At 44.9% G+C, this 23,204-nt stretch overlaps 2 protein-coding genes across 2 annotated transcripts in view; one reads left to right on the forward strand and one right to left on the reverse strand.

The window, feature by feature from the left end:
• The window catches only part of AZGP1 (alpha-2-glycoprotein 1, zinc-binding), a 43,592-nt gene extending 41,400 nt beyond the window's left edge, over nucleotides 1-2,192 (reverse strand). The window contains exons 1-2 of the mRNA XM_088017076.1: nucleotides 2,040-2,192; nucleotides 1,769-1,886 (exon numbers count right to left, since the gene is read on the reverse strand). Of these exons, the coding sequence (XP_087873202.1) occupies nucleotides 1,769-1,886; nucleotides 2,040-2,192 (271 nt within the window). The remainder of the gene's footprint in view (nucleotides 1-1,768; nucleotides 1,887-2,039) is intronic.
• TRIM4 (tripartite motif containing 4) lies at nucleotides 1,000-22,867 on the forward strand. The gene is made up of 6 exons (XM_028109873.2): nucleotides 1,000-2,583; nucleotides 8,736-8,831; nucleotides 9,436-9,666; nucleotides 13,693-13,715; nucleotides 13,952-14,049; nucleotides 17,656-22,867. The coding sequence occupies exons 1-6, from the start codon at nucleotides 2,191-2,193 to the stop codon at nucleotides 18,240-18,242; spliced, it is 1,428 nt and encodes a 475-aa protein (XP_027965674.1). The 5' UTR covers nucleotides 1,000-2,190; the 3' UTR covers nucleotides 18,243-22,867.
• The last annotated feature ends 337 nt before the right edge of the window (nucleotides 22,868-23,204 follow it).

A 23,204-nucleotide genomic window follows, 5' to 3' on the forward strand; every position in this document is an offset into this window, starting at 1 on the left:
TGCTGAAAAGCCCATTTTTCTTCCATATAATGATTTTTGGCATCCTTGTTGCATATCCATTGCTTGTCAATGTATAGCACTATTTCTGGACTCTCAGTTCTATTCCATTAATCTATATGTTTATCCCTATCCCAGTACCACATGTTTTGATTGCTGTAGCTTTGTAATAAGGTTTGAAATTGGGAAGTGTGAATCCTCTGACTTTGTTCTTTTTTCTCAAGGTTGTTCGGCTATTTGGGGTCTCTTGAAATTCCATATGAATAAAATTGTGACTTAGAAGTCCTCAATATTTTCAGTAAAGAAGGAAGTTCACCTCAGGAGTATGGCAGGATAGAAGCCATAAGGACCTTAAGGTGTCATGGGACCTTATGTTTGCCACTCAATACAATACAGAGGCAGACATATAGACACATACACGCTTACATCACATTCATGGCAAAAATCAGTAACTGAGGAGAGCGCTTCTTCCTGCTTGGTCCATATTAAGACTCAGATTCCTTCTCAATACAGCATTTCAATTTTCAAAGAAAATGCATTTGTTAGTTGTATAAACATCTAAAAAAGTAGATATTCTGTCGGACTTCTGTCAAAAACCCCAACACAGAGATCACAGGAACCCCCTTTTCAAGTCATTTAATCGGACATTCAGTAACTACTTACTGAGCATATTATAGGAAAGGAAAGGCAGCATCTGATATTGGGGCACAAGAAGAATTTAAAAATTTCATTCATAAGAAAAGGAATAGAGTGAGAAGAATAAAATAAAAAAACCCAATGAAAGGAAAGAGACAATTCCCTGAAATAGGCAAGCATACTGTTTGTCCTCAATGGATGTTTCTTGAGATAGCAAAATGGTTGCTGTTCAAGTTGGGTACCAAAAAAGGATGTATCCACACTTCCGAATCTTAACCACTCCCACTTAAAATATTGATTTCCTTTCCACCCACTCTCTGGTCCCATCAGATTATTTATAATGTCCTTCTCTGACGCTTAAGAGCTCCACTCTCCAGGCTTTGTTCTGGCACTCTCGTCTGGACCTCTTCAGGTAGAAGGGTCAGGAACTGCTCCAGCAGCTGCGGCTGCAGCTACAGGATCTGCTCCTTTCTAGCATCTTAGATCACCCCAAGCTGGCTTGGAGCATCCCATATCCACAGACCTCCCGCGACCTGAACCACCTAAGACACAGGTGGGAAATCTCCTATCCGGGTAAGATCATCTAACCCTAGATTCTTTACCCTGACTTAATTGTTAGAAAGCCCTATCTGCGCTGGGTGTGTCCCATGCTCTAAGAATGAGCTTCTTTGACCTGGTGTTTGTCTCCTGTGCTTGGAAAAAAAGAGAGGGAAATCAAGGTGGCAGGGTGAACAGCCATCCCCCCACTAGCTCGTGGGGGCTAACCACTCCCTTTTCCTGCTCGCCTCTCTGAATACCGGCTCTTCAATTCACCCGACTCCTCCAACACCAGGAGAATATGTGGGCTTCGCGGGGGCAGGAGAAAATCCAGCCTTTCCAAGAACTCAACTAGCCCTCGGGGTTGGAGACCGAGAACGAAGGCTGAATGAAAAGAACGGACTTCAGGGAGAGCGAGCTTAACGGGCTCAGCGCCTTCTTTGGCCCCCACTTTGGCGCAGCTGCACAGATCCCTCTAGTCCTTGTGGCCCTCCAGGCCCTGGGGCTGCAGCACACGCAGAACGCCCGCCCGGGTGGCAGCTCGCCGAGGACGCCAGAACGTAAGTCGCCCCAAGCTGCGAGCGAACGCGGAACTCACCTCCTCCGCGTGAAGGACAGGCCAGACTCGTTAGCGCCTCCCCGCTTTGCTTCTCCAGCGGCTGCACGCGAGGGCTCCTCGCGTCCTCTCTAGGCGTTCCGGAGCAAGCTCCGCATCTCTATTGTCGGCCAGAAGGGCAGCCCACGTCCCATCGTGCCCCGCGGCCAGGCCCCGGCCGCCTCGCCCCGCCCTCGCGTCGCGGAAATCCTGCGGTCGCCGGGCTCGCGCTCAGGCTCCGCAGCGCGCGCATGAGCGAGGGTCTCTGGCCCACCGGCGCGCGCCCGGACTGGGTCCCGAGCCCCTGAGGGAGGGGCCGCACTTTCCCCTCCCCGCCCCCAGCAGCCGGCCGGCCGCGCCCGCACCCGCGCCAGCACCCGCGCCCGCCCCCCGCGTCGGAGCCGAACCCGGGGCAGAGAGGCGGCATGGAAGCCGAGGACCTGCAGGAGGACCTGACCTGCTCCATCTGCCTGGACTATTTCGAGGACCCGGTGTCCATCGAGTGCGGCCACAACTTCTGCCGCGGCTGCCTGCAGCGCAGCTGGGCGCCGGGCGGCGGCTCGTTCCCCTGCCCCGAGTGCCGGCAGCCTTCGCTGCCCGCCGCGATGCGGCCCAACTGGGCCCTGGCCCGCCTGACGGAGAGGACGCGACGCCGGCCCCAGGGCCCCGTGCCCCCCGGCCAGTGCGGCCGCCACCGGGAAGCGCTGCGGCTCTTCTGCGAGGAGGACCAGCGGCCCGTGTGCTTGGTGTGCAGGGAGTCCCGGGAGCACCAGGCGCACACCATGGCGCCCATCGACGAGGCCTTCTGCAACTACCGGGTGAGCGGGCCGTAGCGGGGCTGCCGCTGTTCCCGGGAACGTGTACTGTTTACCTCATTCTCATGAAAGTACCCACGAGGTGGCTGCTATTCCCATTGAACGTACGACCCCACCCCCCCTTCCCAGGCCCGCAGGTGCAAAGAAGTTAAGCGTCACACTGATCTCAGAGCTGGGCTTAAAAACTGGGATGGGGAGGGTCTGCATAGAATTTTCATGGTACTGGCCCTGGGAGCTCCTAGTTCAATAAGACAAACCGAGAGGGTGTATCCCAGTGCTGTCCAATAGAAACAGGATGCGAACCACGTATATAATAAAACTTTCCTAGTGGTAAGGAGAAACGGGTGATGCTAACTTTAATACTATATTTTATTGAACCCAGTTATCCAAACTATTATTCAACAGTAAATCGCTATGAAAAGTGATCAGTGAGATATTTTACTCTTGCTTTTCATAATGGGCCTTTGAAATCTGTGTTTACGTTTACAGCACGTGTCAGTTGGGACCATCCACATTTTAGGTGCTAATGGGTGCTGTATTGGACAGTGCAGGTGTACACCTACGGGTATAACAGACCACTGAGGATTTGGGAAAAGCTGGGCTTGGAGTGATGAGGCTGGGGTCTGTTACCAGCTTCCTTCATCAGTTGCGAAAAACCACTTAATGTTTGAATTTGGAGATTATCTGTCCTGCCTATTTTGTGGGTTAAGGAGTTTCAGTTGAATAAATCAGTTTATCTTACTCTGCTCCAGCCACACTGCCTTCTTGCTTTTGTTTCAAGCCTGTTCTCTTTCTCTACCCCCACCTTCCATCCTTTACATCTTTTTGGCTTTTAGCTTGAAGACCTTCCTTGATCATCTTTTCCAGAGTAGTCCTACCCCCTTCTCTGGTGTAACTCCAGTGGTCTCCGACAGAATTGGTTTCTAGTAAGTACTGGCTGAATACACGAGTTTAATGATACAAGTTAAAGTGTTTTGTAAACTATAAAATGCTCTACAGTTTTATCAATTGATTACAAACAGGAGATATGCAAAGTGGCACTACAAAGTATACATCCACTGAGTAACTCAGTACTGTCTGCCAGGCATTGTTCTAGGATCTGGACATAAACGGATAAGAAAGACATAGGTCTTATCTTGTAGGAGACATAAGCATGTAGACCAAAAATTTCAGTGTGTGAGTGAATTATCCAAGTTTGTATGGAGGACATAGCAGGTCTGAGGTTGATCAGTGAGGAGTTTGAAATGGTTTCACAGAGTTGAATGTGAACTCACTCTTGAAGGGTGAGTACAGTAGGTAGGGAGAGGGTATTCGGGCCAAGGGAAGAGCATATTCTGTGGTGTGGTGGCTTGGAATGGCATGTGATAAATGTTAGAGGACTGGAAGTTGCTCAGTATTTCTGGAGTGTAGAAGGAGGAAGGGCGTGGGAATTAGGGTTGAAGAACTGCTTGGTGTTGCCCTGCTGCCATCTCGTGGCGGTTTCTGTTATTGCAGGGGACGAGTTTTCTAATGTCCCCGGAATTCCCATTTTTATTCAGGGGCACTGTTTGGGGGCCCTATTCAGATTCCAATTGTGGCAGGATTCCAGAAGTCTTAGGTAGAGTCAATACAGGATATTTCATGCATACTGGAATTTTTTTTTCCCCATACTGGAATTAAGGGCTTTTTTTTTTTTTTTTAAAGATTTTATTTATTTATCTGACAGAGACACAGCGAGAGAGGGAACACAAGCAGGGGGAGCGGGAGAGAGAGAAGCAGGCTTCCCGCGGAGCAGGGAGCCCGATGCGGGGCTCGATTCCAGGACCCTGGGATCATGACCTGAGCCGAAGACAGACGCTCAACGACTGAGCCACCCAGGCGCCCCAGTTAAGGGCTTTTAAAAAATTGAAAAATTCTATTTAAAAGATTATTACTTTTTCATTATTAAGTAAAAGTGCAAACTTTAAAAGAAATCTCGGTCACATTCAAAACAACTATCTGATTACAGGCCTCCCATATACATCAAATTTGACAGTGATCACAAAGTAGCAGTTGTATCAGTGATAAAGGAATAAAATTACTTGAAATAGCTTCCCAAGTAGCAGGATTATATATTTAAGTTAACAGGGGTAATAAGTAGATTACATAATGTTAGACAACATTGTATTAGAAAGAACATAGCACAGGTGGTTTTGTGAGGTACAACCTAATTTCATCCCCCCCAACATTTTAATATGCAGTTTCCAAGCAAACATGAAAATTGGAAGAATTTTATAACACCGGTAGACCCGCATCTAGATTCTGCCATTAGCATTTTACTCTCTTTATCACCTTCCTATCCGCCTTTTCTCTGTGTCCATCAATTCTTACTTCCTTTTGGGCCGTTTAAAGTTAATTGCAGACTTCCTCCTATACTTTAGCATGCATACCATCAATCACACTTAACATTTGTTTGTGGTATTTTTTGAAGTAACACTTAATACAATTAAATATGCACATCTTTAGCGTACATTTGCTGAGCTTTGGCAAATGCGTACACCTGGGCACCCTAAGTCCTTCTCAAGATAAACATTACCTGGGTGCCTGACTGGCTCAGTCGGTGGAGCATGTGACCCTTGATCTCGGAGTTGCAAGTTCAAGTCCCACATTGGGTGTGAAGATTACTTAAAATCAAAAGAACATTATCATCACCCCAGAAAGTTCCTCCACCCTCTTTTTCTCAATCTCTGCTCCCTCCCCCCACCTGACCACTCTTCTAATTTTTTTCTACTGAAGATTAGTTTTGCCTGTTCTGGAACTTCATATAAATGGACTCATATAGTCTGTACTCCTCTATACAGGTTCCTTTTGCTCAGCATATTTTGAGATTGACCCATCTTTTGGTGCGTTATCAGTAGTCCATTACTTTTCACTGCTGCATCATATTCCGTTCTGTGACTGTACCACAAGTTTGTTTATCCATCTTTCTATCACTGTGTACCTGGGCTGTGTCCAGTTTTTGGCTCTTAGGAACAAGACTGATGTATTTTCATACAGGTCTTTTTGTGGATGCACATCTAGGAGTAGAACCGCTGGGGCTGGGACTGATGTATGTGTTTAGTTTGATGCCAGACCTTTACCCAGAGTGGTGGTTGCCCTTCACACAGCCACCGGCATCGTATTTGAGCCCTAGTTGCTCCACACCCTTGCCAGCTTTGGAGCTGTCACTCTTTTCAATGATCTCGCTTTGTTTTAGCCATTGTCATTGGTAAATGATCAGAAGAAAAATGATACCTACTAGTGTTCATTGTTCTCCTAGGGAAGAATTAAAAAAAAAAAAACTTGTCATGCTTATTTCTTAGTTCTGTTCATTTCTTTTTCTTTTTTTTTTTAAAGATTTTATTTATTTATTTATTTGAGAGAGAGAGAATGAGAGATAGAGAGCACGAGAGGGAAGAGGGTCAGAGGGAGAAGCAGACTCCCTGCTGAGCAGGGAGCCTGATGTGGGACTTGATCCGGGGACTCCAGGATCATGACCTGAGCCGAAGGCAGTCGCTTAACCAACTGAGCCACCCAGGCGCCCTGTTCATTTCTTTTTCTTTCAGCTTTTTATTTTGACATACATTCACTCTTCAGAAAGCTGCCCTCGGCCACTCTGCAGCATTTGGCAGTCTTCACCAGTTTTTATTTAAATTTTCTCTTGCTTTGTTGTAGAAGAAACCATTCTTTCTTGGTTTTTCACCAGCCACCACTCATCTTAGCTTCTTGGCAGGATGTTCATCCTCTGCACCCCCCCCTAAATGCAGCTGTTCCCAGTTCCAGCCTGGATCCCCCTCTTGATAGACTTACCGGGGGATTTTACTCATACCCTGGTTTCACCTGCTGCCAGTGCTCTAAACTCCCTAGTCTGCTTCTGCAGCTCAGATCTCTTTTTTTTTTTTAATTTTATTTGAGAGAGAGAGAGTGCCCATGATGTTGGGGGGAGAGGCAGAGGGAGAGGGAGAAGCAGACTTCCCCGCTGAGCAGGGAGCCTGATGTGGGCTCGATCTCAGGACCTTGAGATCATGACCTGAGCCGAAGGCAGATGCTTCACCAACTGAGCCACCCAGGCGCCCCTTAGATCTCTTTCTTGACTCTTAACTAACTGTACCGATTGGGATGTCCCCAACACAGCTCAAACTCAATTTATTCAAGTCGAATATAATTTCCCACCTTCCATTTACATACCGCTCATTTCCCTGTATTTCCTAATTTGGTAAATAGCCCACAGTCCTTGTTGTCAAGCCAGAACGCAGGGGCTAAATCTGGACTCCTTTCTCCTGCAGCCATTTGGTTACCAGTTCCTGCTGGTTTTCCTTTTTTTAAGATTTTATTTATTTATTTGAGAGAGTGAGAGCATGATCAGGGTGGGGGGGGTGGGCAGCAGAGGGAGAAGCAGACTCCCCGCTGAGCAGGGAACCCAATGCAGGGCTCCATCCCGGGACTCTGGGATCATGACCTGAGCCGAAGGCAGACGCCAAACCCACTGAGCCACCCAGGCACCCCACCTGCTGGTTTTCCTCTTGGGTGTATGCCTCTAACCTGCCTGATCCACCTGAGGTCACGTCTGACCCTCTGCTACCAGGTGCTGCCCCTCCACAGCCCATGTTGTTAATGCTGATGGACTCCTTTTATTTTTTAATAGCTCATTCAGGTATGTATGTATATATTTATAAAGATTTTATTTATTTGTCAGAGAGAGAGCGAGAGAGAGCACAAGCAGGGGGAGTGGGAGAGGGAGAAGCAGGCTCCCCTGTGAGCAGGGAGCCCGATGCAGGACTCGATCCCAGGAACCTGGGATCATGACTTGAGCCAAAGGCAGATGCTTACCTGACTGAGCCACCCAGGTGCCCCATCATTCAGGTTTTTAAATTACAAAATGGTATATGCCTCTTGTAGAAAATCAAACAAAACAGAAATTTATAAAATTTTTAGTCTCTCCTGCCCCAACTTCTAAGACATTTCTATTCTCCAGAAAGAATCAGTGTTAATACTACTTAGGTATATATTCTTCCAGATTTTTTGATTTAAATACAAACACACACCGAGGGGCACCTGGGTGGCTCAGTTGGTTGAGCGTCCGGCTCTTTTTTTTTTTTTTTTTTTTAAAGATTTTTTATTTATTTGAGAGAGAGAGAATGAGAGAGAGAGAGCATGAGAGGGAAGAGGGTCAGAGGGAGAAGCAGACTCCCTGCTGAGCAGGGAGCCCGATGTGGGACTCGATCCCGGGACTCCAGGATCATGACCCGAGCCGAAGGCAGTCGCTTAACCAACTGAGCCACCCAGGCGCCCCGTGCGTCCGGCTCTTGATTGCATTTCAAGTCATGGTCTTGGGGTGGGTGGGATTGAGCCTGGTGGGGGGCTCTGCGCTCAGTGGGGTGTCTGCTTGCTATTCTTTCCCTCTGCTCCTCTCCCTGCTCATGTCTGCCCACTCTTTCTCTCTCTAAAATAAATAAATCTTAAAAAAAATACAAACACACACAAGTACATATGTATTTATTCTTTTCAAAACAGAATTATGCAATACTATTGTCTAACAGCTTAGTTTTTTTTACTTAATATAACATGTCAGTATATTGAGAGCTACCTGAGATTGGTATAGAGTAGCAATACGCCATAATTTATTTAATAATTCCCCATTGATGGATGATGAGTCATGCTGCAGTGAACATTACTATACATATTATTTTTGCCAGGGTTTCATTGCACAGATTATTGGAAGTAGGATTCTGTACATTTTAAATAGTTCTGAATCCTTTCAGTTGCCCTTCAGAAAGATGGCACCTTTCTTTTGTTTCTTGTCTTTTTCTTGTATGAGAATTTTTTATTTTTTTTATTACTAATGATGTACTATATGTTGGCTAACCGAAGATGGCACCTTTTTACAAAAATCTCTTACTGTTGCAGTGTCAGAGGCCTCCCTTGCCAATCTTAGGTATTTATTAATCCTTCAACAGTTTTCATTTTTTGCCAACTTAATAGGCAGACCCTATATAGTGTTATGAAATTTCAGACCAGAATACTTTTTATGCCTAGGTCTGTAACTGTCTTCAACATTTTCTCAGTCTTGTTCCCTGTTTGGATTAGGTGACTTTTAGCTCTTGAACAAGCAGGATGCTGGGGAAGAGGGTTTCTCTGATTTGTATTTCTCCTGGCAGGAAAAGCTTCTTAAGACTCAGTGTAGTCTGAAGGACAAGATGAAGAAAGCCATATATTTTCAGGACGTGGAAATGAAGAACATTACCAAGTGGAAGGTAACAGCAGAAGCCATTGGGCATTTCTTGCCCCCGAGGCCCTTTGGTGTTGTTGGGAATAGTTGTCAGGCTCCTTGCAGATAAGGTGGTAGAACAGGAAGTGTCTCTATTGACCTGCGGTTTTGGGGGATGGGAGTTTCACATACTTTATCCCCATGTCTGTAAGGTAGTGCCCCTCTCCTTCCTAGTTTCCTAAGTATACTCCCTAGGTGGTTGTTGGTTTGGGTCCACGGCATTGTGGAAAGTAAATGGGCTTTGCTTTCAGAGAGACTAGTTTAGTTGGGAGGCACGCGTGCACATCTAAAGGTTTAATGAAACTAAACTGTAAGTGTTCTGGAGGCTAAACTAAATAATAAATGTGAAAGTATTTTAGTTAAAAAATATACAAACAAGGCATTGTCATCAGTAGTAGAGACGGAAATGTTACAAAGAATGAACTAATACTATACAGGCTGGTACAAAGAGATTAGCAGAAATCTGGGGAGGGCAGGCAGGGGCTTCCTAGGGGAGGGGTTAGGGTGGAAGCCCCATGGGCTGCTGGGGAGTCTCGTGCACGGAACTGAGGAGCAAGAACAAGGACTGAGCACATCTCCTGTGGCTCTAGGAGAAGATGAAGAATCAGCGAGTGACAATCAGCGCAGAGTTTGCAAAGCTGCACCACTTCCTGGCAGAAGAAGAGCAGCTGTTTCTTCAGAGACTGAGCAAAGAAGAAGAAGAGACGAAGAAGAGACAGAATGAGAACACATTAAAGCTCCATCAGAAAATCACCTCCTTGAAGCAGCTCATCTTAGAGGTCAAGGAGAAGAGCGAAAGCTCCAGCCTGGAGCTGCTTCAGGTGAGACAGGCCGGGGGGGGCGGGTGGTGTGTCTTTAGAGCTACATGTCTTTCCTGGTGAGGGGGTTTCATAGAAGAAATATTTTCTCTCTGTTGATAATTATGATACTACTGTCATTAAAGAATCAAAGATTCACCTTTCAAAGGAAATCAATGGGAAAGTTAGGTATGCAGAGCTCAGGTATTATGAGATACCTACGTTCACTTGGGCTAATAGTTTGCGTAGGATCTGAAGCACATCTAAGACTTGTCCACTCATCTTATTTGTACATTCATGATTTGTTAAAATAGTAAAACAAAGCAACCTAAAATCACAAAGCAGGTAACTGTATCAACAGTTTTTAAGATAAATTTATCTTTCTTACTAATTATTTTTAAAGATTTTATTTTATTTTATTAAAGATTTTATTTGAGAGAGAGAGACAGAGAGAAAATGAGCAGGGGAAGGTACAGAGGCAGATGGAGAAGCAGACTCCCTGGTGAGCAGGGAGCCTGATGTGGGACTCGATCCCAGGACTCTGGGATCATGAGCTGAGCCGAAGGCAGACGCTTAACTGAGCTGCCCAGGTGCCCTCTTACTAATTTTTAATCATTACAATCATAGCTTGATAATAACTTTGCTCTTAGCCCCAGATTTTGATTGGTATATTCATTCAAATAATTTCTAATATCCAGCAGCCTTTAAAAGGTTGTAATTCTAATTCATTAGCACTTAGGAGGTCTGGCTGACTCATTCAGTAGAGCATGTGACTTGATTTTAGGGTTGAGAGTTCAAGCCCCACATTGGGCGTGGAGCCTAGTAAAAAAAAAAAAAAGTAATTCATTAGCACTTAAATTTGGGACTTTTAAGCCAGTTTATTATCCTTCCTTGGAGTTCATCTTTACCTTTATATGCTCAGCAGGTAAGTGTCCTTATAGCTATTTCAGTTTTTGGATAGGATCCAACATATGTGACCATCTTCTTTTTTTCTGCTGAGATAATTCCTTTGGTCTTAGATTCCTCAGAACCTCTCTTTCTTCCATATGATGTGACTCGAGAGGAAAGAACCATTGAACTATGATTTTTTTTTTTTTTCTTATCAGGAGACAATATTCTCTTCTACCTTTAAGGAAGAGAGATACAGGAACCCACTCGCCAGTTATTTTCAGCAGGAAATTTCTAGCAGGGTGTTACATGCCATCGAAGTGTAATGATTTCCAAGAATTGTCTAGAACTTTCTCAACTTGCTTGAGCCATGAAGTTCCAGTTACATATCTAAATGTAAACTCTAGCAGAATCTTTGAAATAACACATTTAAACAGTTTTGTTCAATATAGGTTTAATATCTGCTTAGAATCTGAAACTTCAAGGAGACACATGAGCTAGCAGAATGCTTACAAAAAAGTCTATCAGCCAGTATGAGGGCAAGGGTAGGTAAATGTTTAAAGAAGATAGAACTGGATCATAGAGTCTCAAGGTCTAAGAGAACTTATTTTACTGATCTACTCCCCTGTCCATCTATTTTTTCCTTTATTCCTTCATTTTTAGCCTGTAAGTCCCTTCCATTCTTGGAACTATAGACACATCCCCCCAAAAAAATAGTTATTCCTAATTTTTATCTTTTTATTTGAATGTGTTCTTGCACAATACACAGTATTGCTTTGGTTTATGTATTTTTATTTTTTTTTCCTTAGGCACTCACTATGTTTTTAAGATTCATTCCTGTTGCCATATATACGTTGGACCCATATGTCCACCCACCACATTTTGCCAGTTCCTTCTTCCAGTGATGGAAATCCAGGTTGCCCTAATACCATTACCACTAGAAGTAATGGTGCAGTGACATCATTGATATCTGCTCTTCTTGTTTTTATTATTGTTATTTTTTTATTAGTTCGTGGGTTTGCTCCGTAGCTCTAGCTCTTTCTCGGCCTCTGGAGCTGGCATGCTTAGCTCATCTCCATTGACCCTTTTTTTTTTTTGCTGGTAAATGTTTTTAAGCTATACTTTCCCCTTTAAATATTACTTGGGTCCATGGATTCAGACAGCATCACTTTTATTGTCATAATACAATAGACATGTTTAAAAACATTTTAAGTATAACGTCCCTAGAGAAAAATGTATAAATCATAAACGTGACAGATTATCACCAAGGGACCCATCCATGAAACCGCCAGCCAAGTCAAGTAATGGAACATGCGTAGCCTGCCTGACGCCCTCCACGTGGCCCAGTCAACACCCCTTCCCTTTTCTGCGAGGCTGTTCTCCCTCCAGACTTTTCACACAGTTTCATCGTGCCTGTTTTTGAGTAAGAGTCTTGGGGTATGTGCTGCTTTTGCTCAACATTATGTTGTGAGATTAGCCCATGTTGTTGTAGATGGCAGTTTGTGCCCATCACTGAGTAGCACGTCCCAACCTGGAGCTATTTTGCTCCCCCAGGGGGCAGTGTTGGAGACCTTTCTGGTTGTCACAGTTTGGGGGTGGCTTCTACCAGCATCTAGTGGGTGGAGGCCGTGGATGCTGCTAAACATCCTACCATTCACAGAACACGCCTCACCTCCAGCTCCCAGGAAAGACCTATCCAGCCCCAAATGTTAATAGTGCCGAGGTTGAAAAACCCCACTGTAGAGTATTACATTGTATTAATATACCAAAACATACTATTTACTCTACTGGTAGCAAAATGTGGGTTGTTTCTACTTTTTACTATTACAGAAAAGCAGTCATGAACATGTCTTTTTTGGTGCATTTATGTCCACCTTTCTGTCAGTTGTGTATCTGCAAAAGCATTTCCTAGTCACAGGGCGTACATTGGGTCAGCCTTAGTAGATGATTCCAAATTATTTTCCAAAGTGGTTGCATCAGTTGCCACTGTTACTTGCAGTGCGTGAGAGCTCCAGTCACTCTGTGTGCTCAGCCATACTCGTTGTCAGTTCTTTAGTTGCAGCCGTCCCAGATGCTGCGGGATGTTATCTCAGCCCCTCAGTCGGCACCCCTGCCCTCTTCCCAAAAGGTAGATTCATTTCCCTAATGACTCATGAGGTTGAGTACTGTTTCATGTGGCAATGAACCATTTTGATACCTTTTTTTTTAAGCTTTCTTGAGGTATAATGTACATATCTTATAATTCACCCATTTTAAGTGTACTTTTTTTATAACTAAATAAGTGATTTTACCAAGTTGTGGAAACCTTACCAAAGTCCAGTTTTAGAGCATTTCCATCACGCCAGTAAGATAGCTTGGTGCTTGTTTATAGTTAATCTCTGTTGCTGCTTCCAGCCCCAGACAACCTACTTTCTGACTCCATAGATTTCCTTTTCTAAATATATCTATAAACAGAATCATACACTACGTGATTTTTTGTGCATGGAATCTTTCATTTTATAATGTTTCTTAGGCTCATTCATGTTGTAGCATTCATTAGTATTGTATTTATATTCCTTTTTTTATTCCTAAAGAGTATTTTATTATAGAATATGTCACATTTTGTTTATCAGTTCACCAGTTGATGGACACTTGGGTTATCTCCACCTTTTGGCTCTTATGAATGATGATGCTGATGTGAACATTCGTCTGCCATTCTTTGTCTGGACATACACTTTCATTTCTCTCGGGTAGATAGTAGGAGCAGAATGGCTGGGCTGTATCGTATATTTATATTTAGTTTTTTTAGAAACTGCCAAACTGTTTTCCAAAGTGGCCGAACCATTTTGTATTCCTACCACATCCTCACCAACACCTGTTATTGTCTGTGGGTGAAAGACAATAGATGGAGAAGTAGGCAAAAACCCAGGAGAGAGTTAGTGTCATAGTGCCAAAGGAGAAAGAGTAGGGTTTCAAGAAAGGGATTGGTTACCACTGTCAAACAGTGCAGAGGGGTCAGGTGGAGAAAAAGACACCGTGTGTTCAATCCATTGGCTTTGGCGGCATGAGATCAGACGTGACATTAACAAAAGCGACCGATAGAGAAATACCTGCTTATAAAGTTGAGTACCAGATCTCGGGAGGAGGGGATGTAACTCGCTTATGTTTTTCTTCTCTTCACAGAATCCAAAAGATGTGTTGACCAGGTATGAGCTGCTGCTTTTTCATGGGGGCCTGAGTGGCGGGGAAACAGGCCTGGGCTCCAGAGAGCAGTCTGGGCACACCTGAGAGTCAGTGGGGAAGGAATTCCAGCGCTCACTTTTGCAAGGGGGAATGGGCGAGCGGTGGTCTGAGCTTTGGGCTTGGAACCTTCAGTGGGAGTTGGGGGCCTTGGCTGCCTGAGTTGTCTCCTAAGAAGAGCAGCCTTCTGTACTTTCCTTAGGAGTGAGAGCCAGGATGTGGACTATTCCCTTGAAGTTCTGACGGTGAAGACTGTGTGCCAGATTCCGATGATGAAGGAAATGCTGAAGCGATTCCAAGGTAAGCAAGAAATCTTTAAAATAAGAGAATAAGCACTGAGAAAACTTTAGAAAGGAAAGAGGAAACAGAACATGCAGCTAGTGGGAGGGTCAGGCAAAATGGTGTTAACTAGAATACATGGGTATATGTTTCATTCAAGAAGCATTTACTTAACACACACCGTGTGTATAAGGTGCTAGTTATACAGAAAGAAAAAGACCTATTTCTAAGAACTCAAGTAAATTGGGCAGACTCCGATCACTTATAACATAGTGGGATCTACTGTTTATCAACGTATGAGTAAAATATTATGGAAGGTCAGAGAAAGAGCTATTGGGGGTGAAGTGGGGAAGTTTCCACACAGAGGTGACATTGTTCTGGGATTTGAGGGATGAATAGGAGTTTGCCAAGTGGAAAATGGAGGTGTACTCGTGTAAGCAGAAGGAGCAGCATGAGCTAAGCTGTGGAGAAAATGGCGGGGTAGGTATCCAGTGTGACTAAACCATAAGGTACTTTGTGGGGAAAGGCAGGAGCTGAGGTTGAGATGGTGAACATAGGAAAGTCTGAAGATAAATTTACTGGATCTCCAGGGAATTGCCAAGGCATGTAGGTGTTGTAAACGCTAGGCAGGTAGTTCTCTCGTGCACATCCCTGATGAAGAACCATGTGGTGGATGAAGTAATGGGGACTGGATTTACTCTTCAGCCTGAAACTTAGCTAACTAAAAAACTAAAATAAAACAGACACGGTACATGAAATAACCGTTTTCCCAACCCTGGATATCAGGCAGTACAGGACAAGGAAATGTGAAACAATGCGGTAAGCTGTATGATGGCTCCAGCCTCCAGCCTGAAAAGAGCTTCCAGGCCATTGTGCAGGGGCGGGGAGGGTAGTGGAGGTGAAGCCAGGTTGAGGAATGGAGCGGAGTCCAGGGAGGACTAAGCAGTGAGAGCTTGCAGAGTACTGGACAGAGTACTGGTGAGGAGAGAGCCATCCAGAGGGCGATGATCTGCAGAGGTCCCCCTGAGTATTTAGCAGAGTACTGACCAGCAGATGCTTGTGAAAATCTACCTTAGACTGAGGAAGGACGTTTCCAAAATGATTAGAAAGAACAGTTCCTGGTGTTCCCACAGGGCCCAAACAATGCCTGTTCCTAGCAGCCAGACTAGAAAACTCTTAATTCCTGGGAAAATCTTGCCTCATTAGTGGGGAATAATTAACCCTACACTGAACACTGCTTTGGACCCACATTATAAATCATGAACACCAGATCCAAAAGGATCAGATTATTTCCAAGTAAATGCATCCCAGGACAAAGCTTAAGATTTTAAAAAATGAGTACCTAACCGTGTAAATTCACAATGTCTGGCATCCAGTCAAAGATTACCAGGCATGCAAAAATGTAGGAAAGCATGACCCATAATGAGAATAATCGATTGGTACTGACCCAGGACTGAGCCAGATGTTAGGATAAGCACAGAAGGACTTTAACACACTATCCTATAAAGAAGTATTTGGAGACAGGAAGGTCGAAAAAAGTCCCAGGTCAAACCTCCGGAGATAGAACTACAGTGATTGAGAGGAATACACTGGTTGGGAGTAATAGATGATGAGGTGTTGCAGGAAAAAAGATTATCGAATTTGAAGATGCAGCAGCGGAAACTACAAAATGAAACACACAGGGAAAAACCTTAAACCATGAAAAGAACCTTGGCGAGCTGGGGGACAATCTCGTGCAGTCTTACCTGTGGTGCGTGGGACCCCTGAAATGAGCAGGATGCGGATGAGACAGGAAAAATATCTGAAGGCATAATGGCCCCAGTGCGCCGGGGTGGCTCATTGGGTTAAGCGTCTGCCTCGGCTCAGGTCTTGATCTCAGGGTCGGTCCTGGGATCAAGCCCTGTGTTGGGCTCCCTCCTCAGCAGAAAGTCTGCTTTTCCCTCTGCTCCTCCCTCCCCTGCTCATTTCTCTCTCTCTCTCTCTCTCTCTCAAATAAAATCTTAAAAAAAATAAAAAAAGAATGTTCCCAAATTTTCCAAATTTGGTGAAGGCCATTAGGTCCACAGATCCAGTAAGCTCGACAAGCCCTAAGCACAAGAAATATGAGAGGAACTACACCAAACAGCAGGGCGAAGAGGACATTTTTGATGCAAGAAGAGACAAAGGACATGTTACTTAAGATGGAAAAAAGAGATGATGTCCCATTTCTCTGAATTTACCAAACTTTTCAGAAATAAATCTCCATTCTACATGAACTCTTAACAAAAAACTAAAGAGGGAACAATGCCCAATGCAGCGTACGCAGCCTGCATTATCGTGATACCCAAATCAGACGAAGACATTACAAGAGAAAAGGGCTATATAGATCAGTGTCCTTCATGGACACAGAAGAATTCTGAAGATAATTTTAGCAAACTGAACCTAACATATTTGTAGATAATGCGTCACAACCAAATGGATTTTATTCTAGAAAAGCAGGGTTGGTTTAACATTTGAAAAGTCAGTGTAATTCATCACCTTAGCAAACTAAAAAAAGGAAAACTATATGATCACTTCAGTAGATGCAGAAAAAGCATTTGTCAACACCTAACATCCATTCCCGATTAAAAAAATAGGGCTCGATAAACTAGAGAGACATGGAGAGTCTGGGAGGAGGCCAGGGAGGCAGGGAGGCCAGGGAGGAAGTCAGACCGTTCAAGCGGGGGATGCCAGAGGCCTGAGTGAAGATGGTGGCAGTGGGACGGAGAAGAGGCAAAGAACCTGAGGGGTATTTCAGAGGTGGGACTGATAACCCAACCCGTGACAAATAACCCATCCAGGGTCAGAGGGAAAGAGGAGCCAGATAACCTTAAGATTTTAAGCTGTGAGTGTTCGGGTGGAGTTAGTGCCCTTACAGGTCAGAGAACGCAGAAGGCAAGATGTCTGCATGGGAAGGGGTAGGAGTCCCAAGAGGATGCAAGGGGACTTAGGATAGTGGGTTGCATTTTGAGTGATCTGTCAGGGGCCTGTGGAGATGCCCAGTGAACAACTGGAACCAGTGAAGAGAAAACTTGTTAACAGTGCCACCTCCGTGTCCCAGTGCAAAGCACCATCCTGTCCGCCGTCTTGGTCTGGTCCTGATTGAACAAGTCAGAATCTGGTAATGTTTCTTCCAATTTGATGCTGATTGTGAAGACTTGGGGCCATGAAACAATGAGCTCCCTGTTTTTAGGTCTTAGTCGTTTAGAACAGAAGGGAAATGAAGATTTCACTGTGCTTGAGACCGCACTCTGGCCTGCCAGGCCCAGCCGAGGATCAGTTGAGAGGCAGTGGGGAGTCTCATCCCTAATGGTTCTTGTTAGGAGACGCTCGGAACTGAAGCTGGAAAAAAGTTTCTGGAGGAGGGTTGGTGGTAAGCTGTCACATTATAAAGATTTTATTTATGTGAGAGAGAGAATGAGAGAGAGCACGAGAGGGAAGAGGGTCAGAGGGAGAAGCAGACTCCCCGCCGAGCAGGGAGCCCGATGTGGGACTCGATCCCGGGACTCCAGGATCATGACCTGAGCCGAAGGCAGTTGCTCAACCGACTGAGCCACCCAGGCGCCCAAGCTGTCACATTATAAATCACCACTCTCATTTTCTCTGCAGTGGCTGTAAATGTAGCTGAAGACACGGCTCATCCCAAGCTTATCTTCTCCCAGGATGGGAGATATGTGAAAAATGGAGCATCGGCCAGTTCTTGGCCATTGTTTTCTTCAGCATGGAGCTACATCAGTGGATGGAGGAACCGTCAGAGGAACGCACAGTTTGTGGGAAGATTTCAGCACTTACCCTGTGTTTTGGGAGAAAATGTTTTCACTTCAGGGAAACATTACTGGGAAGTTGAGAACCGGGATAACCTGGAGATTGCCGTGGGGGTGTGTCGGGAGGACGTCATGGGGCTTGCTGATGCTTCAGAAATGGGCCCCCGTGTGGGCATCTGGGCTCTCTGTTGGGGTTCCGCTGGCTTTCGGCCCCTGAAAAGCTCTTCTGTAAGTCCTACCAAGCAAGAGCCTGCTCTTAGCCGGGTGGGAGTTTTCCTCGATGCTGGGGCTGGGAGCATCTGCTTCTATGGCGCTGTGGACGGCACGCACCTATACACCTTCTCTTGTCCTTGCGTCTCTCGCCTCCGGCCATTTTTTTGGTTGAGTCCGTTAGCATCTCTAGTCATCCCGGCAGCGACGGGTGGGAAATGAGGCTGTTCCTCCCCTGCCCGAGAGCCTGTCGCTGTACCCCGGTGCAGGCACGTGCACCCCTCGGCCCTCTTCTCTCTCCATACTACTGGTCCAGGCGACACGTCCACACCGTCCACTCGCTTGGCTCCCCGCGCGTGCTCTGCGCGCACAGGGATGGCGGACCCGTTGGTTGCCTTTCCAGCGGCCACTTGCTGCACTTCCCTCCTCCTCTTCTGGTTCTTCTGACGGAACGGTCGGGGGAGCACCGTCCCTGGGCTTCAGGGGAAGCAGCCCCACGTGAGGCAGTGCTGGCCAGTGAGCTGGGAGGAGGCATTTTCTAAGGCGCTTCTGGGGATAGATTGTGTAGCTTTAAGGAAGAGGTGTTTGAGGAGACACAGCCCCTCTTGTGATGTCAGCAGCTGTCTCAGGACTGAGGGGAGCACGGTAGCAGTGCACAGGAAGAAGAAACATGGTCTTCGCTGGCATCGCTGGGCTGTTGGAATTTCCTTACCCTGACACTTCGTATTATAGGAGGTGACTGCTCCCTTATTGTATAAGGCAATCCAGGTTGCCTTTTGGTATAGGATTGTCTCACTTTCCCTGAAACTGGACAGCTCTGTAGGCTCTGTTTCTGTTCAGTCATTCCTCTTGTCCAGGAAGTACTGAGACCTCTCACTTTTCTGGATCAGAAAGTTAAGGAAATCTTCCCTTACTCTGCACTGTGACTGTTCTTTACCTGACCAAGTCTGACCATGAACACCTCAAGTGTTCATTTTGTTACCCATCTGTCAGATTCTTACACACTGTTTATGCAGGATGCTAACGTCACACCTCATATGTTGGGAGACGCTCGCTATGTATTCAGACTGTGCTGCTGGCCTCTTCGGTAATGCTCTCCTACGACTCCTGCAGAAGTTCGGTGTGGGAGAGGGAAATTAAAATCCTCTTTCTACAAGGAAGACAATAAACTGTGAGACAATAAACTTCTGTTACGTCAAGCCACCCGGTTTGTGGTTTGTTACGGAGTCTTAGGAAACCAGTACACTTGCCCATCAGGACTTCCTCCAGTGTCTGCCTTATTCATTTCCAGTTCTTGGGAAACTCATCACTACCTTTCCTCCATCCTCCTCTGGGGCTGTTGAGCCAGGTTGACTGGTTCTATTATAAAGTCTTGCTCTCTGACTTCAGGTGGGTTCTTTGAGCTGCTTGGTGTGCAACTTTATTTTTTCATCCCTTGACTTCCTTTTACATCTCTGGTGGCAGTGATTCCAAACCATTTCCTCCTTTCTCAAAGCTTCATGAGCCCACCTACGTACCGTGAGGGAGGCAAACTTTACCAGTCTTAGGTTTTCAGCTGGGACTCTAACAAAATGTCAGATTAATAAGAGAAAAACAGTTTATTAACACATGCAGCACACACCAGGCAGGAAAAACCTAAAATGAAGAGTAACTCAAAGTGAAGGCTTAGAATTGTGGCTTACATAGTATCTTTAACAAAGAACAATACATTTGTGGAAAAATGACAGGAAAAAGTCAGCCTGCAAAGGGTGGCAGACTGTGGGAAGGTAAATGCATGTGAGGAAACTAATGGAGTAAATGTTTATTTGCAGATTCCTTGTTGGTGCAGTCTCCAGTAAAAGGGAAATTTATATCCTGCCATTTGGCAGGAAAGGGGAGCTTTTTCTGGGTTTGCTGCTCTTAATTGCCTTCAGCTAAAAATGATTTTTATGCCAAAGAGACCTATTTTGGGCTGACACATTCTGGTTTCCTTCATTATTATTAAAGAACTTGCATCTTTTACTGAGAAAAATACTATTCTCTTGCTCTACCTATTTTATTAACATTTTTTTTGCCTCTTTTAAGTCTTGATATCGGCCCCTCTCAAGTATGGGATGGGACACAGGTATCACATTTACTAAAAATGAAATAAACTCTTATGATGCCTCTGATGTGCAAACAGAATTGAGAATGAACTTGTAGTAGTTTTCAATGTTACTTAGGGATTTCTCTGAGTCTTTACTATGTTACTACATCATCACTTACTTGGAGAGGTATTTATTACACAGAATTTCTCAAGCTTATTTCACCACAGAAACTAGCTCAGGGAGCAGCAACTAAGACTTCCCAGAAGACAGTTTGGCAACGCCTGTTTATCCTACACTTTCTCCAGATGATCTTGACTATCTCTGATTTCAACCTATACTTGCACTGTATAAAATTGGTGGGTACACTGTGTGACCATGGATAAGGCTCTGCTAAAATCTTCTCCCCTGGAGACTAGGCTCTTGTTATGAATATATGCTCTCCACCCCTCCAACACTGCAGCTCCCAGAAGTTTCTCACCCTTAAGCTAGCCCACAGTCAACCTCCAGCAATTCATCAAAATTACTATTTAAGTATTCCTACAAGTTTATGGCTCCGGTGGATTTTCTTTTTTTAAAGATTTATTTATTTGATAGAGAGAGACACAGCGAGAGAGGGAACACAAGCAGGGGGAGTGGGAGAGGGAGAAGCAGGCTTCCCGCCGAGCAGGGAGCCCGATGCGGGGCTCGATCCCAGGACCCTGGGACCATGACCTGAGCCGAAGGCAGACGCTCAACGACTGAGCCACCCAGGTGCCCCTGGCTCCGGTGGATTTTGATCTCAACTTTGACTCTGTGGATTTGCCTGTCTATCCAGATCTTGGGGTGGCAATTTGTCATGCAACCTTAGTTCTCCCACAGGTCCAAGAAAAGCCATTGATTTTCAGTTTTCTCATCTTTTTCTTGTAAGGATATGAGTTAACGACTTCCAAATTCTTTTTTTTTTAGATTTTATTTATTTATTTGACAGAGACATAGCAAGAGAGGGAACACAAGCAGGGGGAGTGGGAGAGGGAGAAGCAGGCTTCCCGCTGAGCCGGGAGCCTGATGCGGGGCTTGATCCCAGGACCCTGGGACCATGACCTGAGCTGAAGGCAGATGCTTAATGACTGAGCCACCCAGGCGCCCCCCGACTTCCAGATTCTTTACATGTAGGAGCTGAAGCTGCAAGTCTATCAGAATAGGCTTCTTCTAGACCTCTGTAATGGTTGTGTCTACTTCACTAAGGGGTGCCTAGACAGCCGGTAAAACATTTCTGGGTATGTCTGTGAAGGTGTTTCCAGGAGAGATTAGCATTTGAACTGATAGACTGAGTAAAAAAGATCATTTTCACCGAAGTGGGTAGACATCGTCCAATCACCTGTGAGCCTGAATAGAAAAAAAGGCAGCAGAAGGGCAAGTTTCTCCTCTGCTTGAGCTGGGACATCCATCTTCTGCCCTGGGACATTGGTACTCCTGGTTCTTGGGCCTTCAGACTTGGACTGGGACTTAGACCATTGCCACCCGATTTTTGAGCCTTTGGACCCGAACTGGAATTTACACCATTAGTTCCTCTAGTTTTCAGGTCTTTGGACTCAGACTGAATTACATACACACCAGCTTCCCTGGATCTCCAGCTTGCAGACAGCACCATGGAACTTCGTGGCCTCCATGGTCATGTGAGCCAGTGGCCACTGATCCAACCTATTGGTTCTATTTTTCTGGAGAACCACTTGCTTTTTTTTTTTTTTTTCTTTCCTTTAAATCATCTAGTCTTTCCGTTCTTAACTGTTGAACTATTCACCTTTAAAGTTATCGTTTTTGGGGTACATGCACCCTGATGTTTATAGCAGCATTATCAACAATAGGCAAACTATGGAGAGAGCCCAAATGTCCATCGACTGATGAATGGATAAAGATGTGGGGTGTGTGTGTATATATCTATATTATGAATATTATTCACCCATCAAAAAGAATGAAATCTTGGCATTTGCAACAACATGGATGGAACTAGAGAGTATAATGCTAAGAGAAAGAAGTCAGAGAAAGACACCATTTGATCTCACTCATATGAGGAATTTAAGAAAGAAAACAGATGAACATTTGGGAAGGGGGTAAGGAAAAAGAGGAGAGAGGGAAACAAGCCATAAATAACTCTTAATGATAGAGAACCAATTCAGGGTTGATGGAGGGAGTGGGTGGGGGATGGGCTAGATGGGTGATGGGTATTAAAGAGCGCATTTGCTGTGATGAGAAAGTTACTGTTTGTTTCCAACCTGGGCCCGGCAGAATACTCTCTCAAAGAAGGGTGGTGAGAAGAAGGGCTGTTCTATCAACGAGGTAGAGACTACACCATCAACATTGACAAGCATCCATGGAGTGGGTTTCAAGAAGCGTGCCCCTTGGGCACTCAGAGAAATCTGGGAATTTTCCATGAAGGAGATGGGAACTCAAGATGTGCCCATTGACACCAGGCTCAACAAAGCTGTCAGGACCAAAGGAATAAGGAATGTTCCATACCATATCCATGTGTGATTATCCAAAAAAACCAGGATGAAGATTCACCAACAAGCTCTATGTTGTTTACCTATGTACCTGTCACCACTTTCAAAAATCTACAGATAATGTGGATGAGAACTAACTGCTGATTGTCAAATAAAGGTATAAAACTGCAAAAAAAAAATGTTACTGTTTGATATAGTTGGATAAAAAATATTGTTTTGCTAGTTCTTTATTAGTTTCTTCCTTTTTCTGCCTCTAGTTTTATTATGTATTTAAAAAATAAAATTCATTTTATTTCCTCTACTTATTATCTATACTTCTTTTAAAGACATTTTTAGTCATTGCTATAGGGTTTACAGTGTACATATTTGAAAAATCTGAATCTACCCTCAACCTTTGTTCTGGAATGCAGTTAGGGTATTGGGAACTGAATCCTTCTGGATCTTGCTTTTTAGGATTTGTTGGGCAGAACCTTAGCAGGGTGTAGTCTGTGTCTAATTACTCCTCAAGACCCTTCTGCATATTACACCCATACTCTGAAACTGGTTTTCTGATTTGGTGGTGGGAACAGGCACTACTCCTGGCCTGGTTCAGGTCCAAGTACTGTTCCAAGTCTTGGATAGTTGCATCAAGCACATAT

Source organism: Eumetopias jubatus, unplaced genomic scaffold (assembly GCF_037043125.1).
Source record: "Eumetopias jubatus isolate StellerSeaLion01/CBP00866 unplaced genomic scaffold, mEumJub1_p1.0 scaffold_12, whole genome shotgun sequence".
In the NCBI taxonomy this organism is placed as follows: Eukaryota; Metazoa; Chordata; class Mammalia; order Carnivora; family Otariidae; genus Eumetopias; species Eumetopias jubatus.

Excerpts from the sequence above, each read along its gene's own strand:
- TRIM4 (XM_028109873.2), top strand. The coding sequence starts at position 2,191 with ATGGAAGCCGAGGACCTGCAGGAGGACCTGACCTGCTCCATCTGCCTG. Across the intron at positions 9,667-13,692 it reads CCAGCCTGGAGCTGCTTCAG|AATCCAAAAGATGTGTTGAC; the intron begins GTGAGACAGGCC and ends TTCTCTTCACAG. Across the intron at positions 14,050-17,655 it reads AATGCTGAAGCGATTCCAAG|TGGCTGTAAATGTAGCTGAA; the intron begins GTAAGCAAGAAA and ends TTTTCTCTGCAG.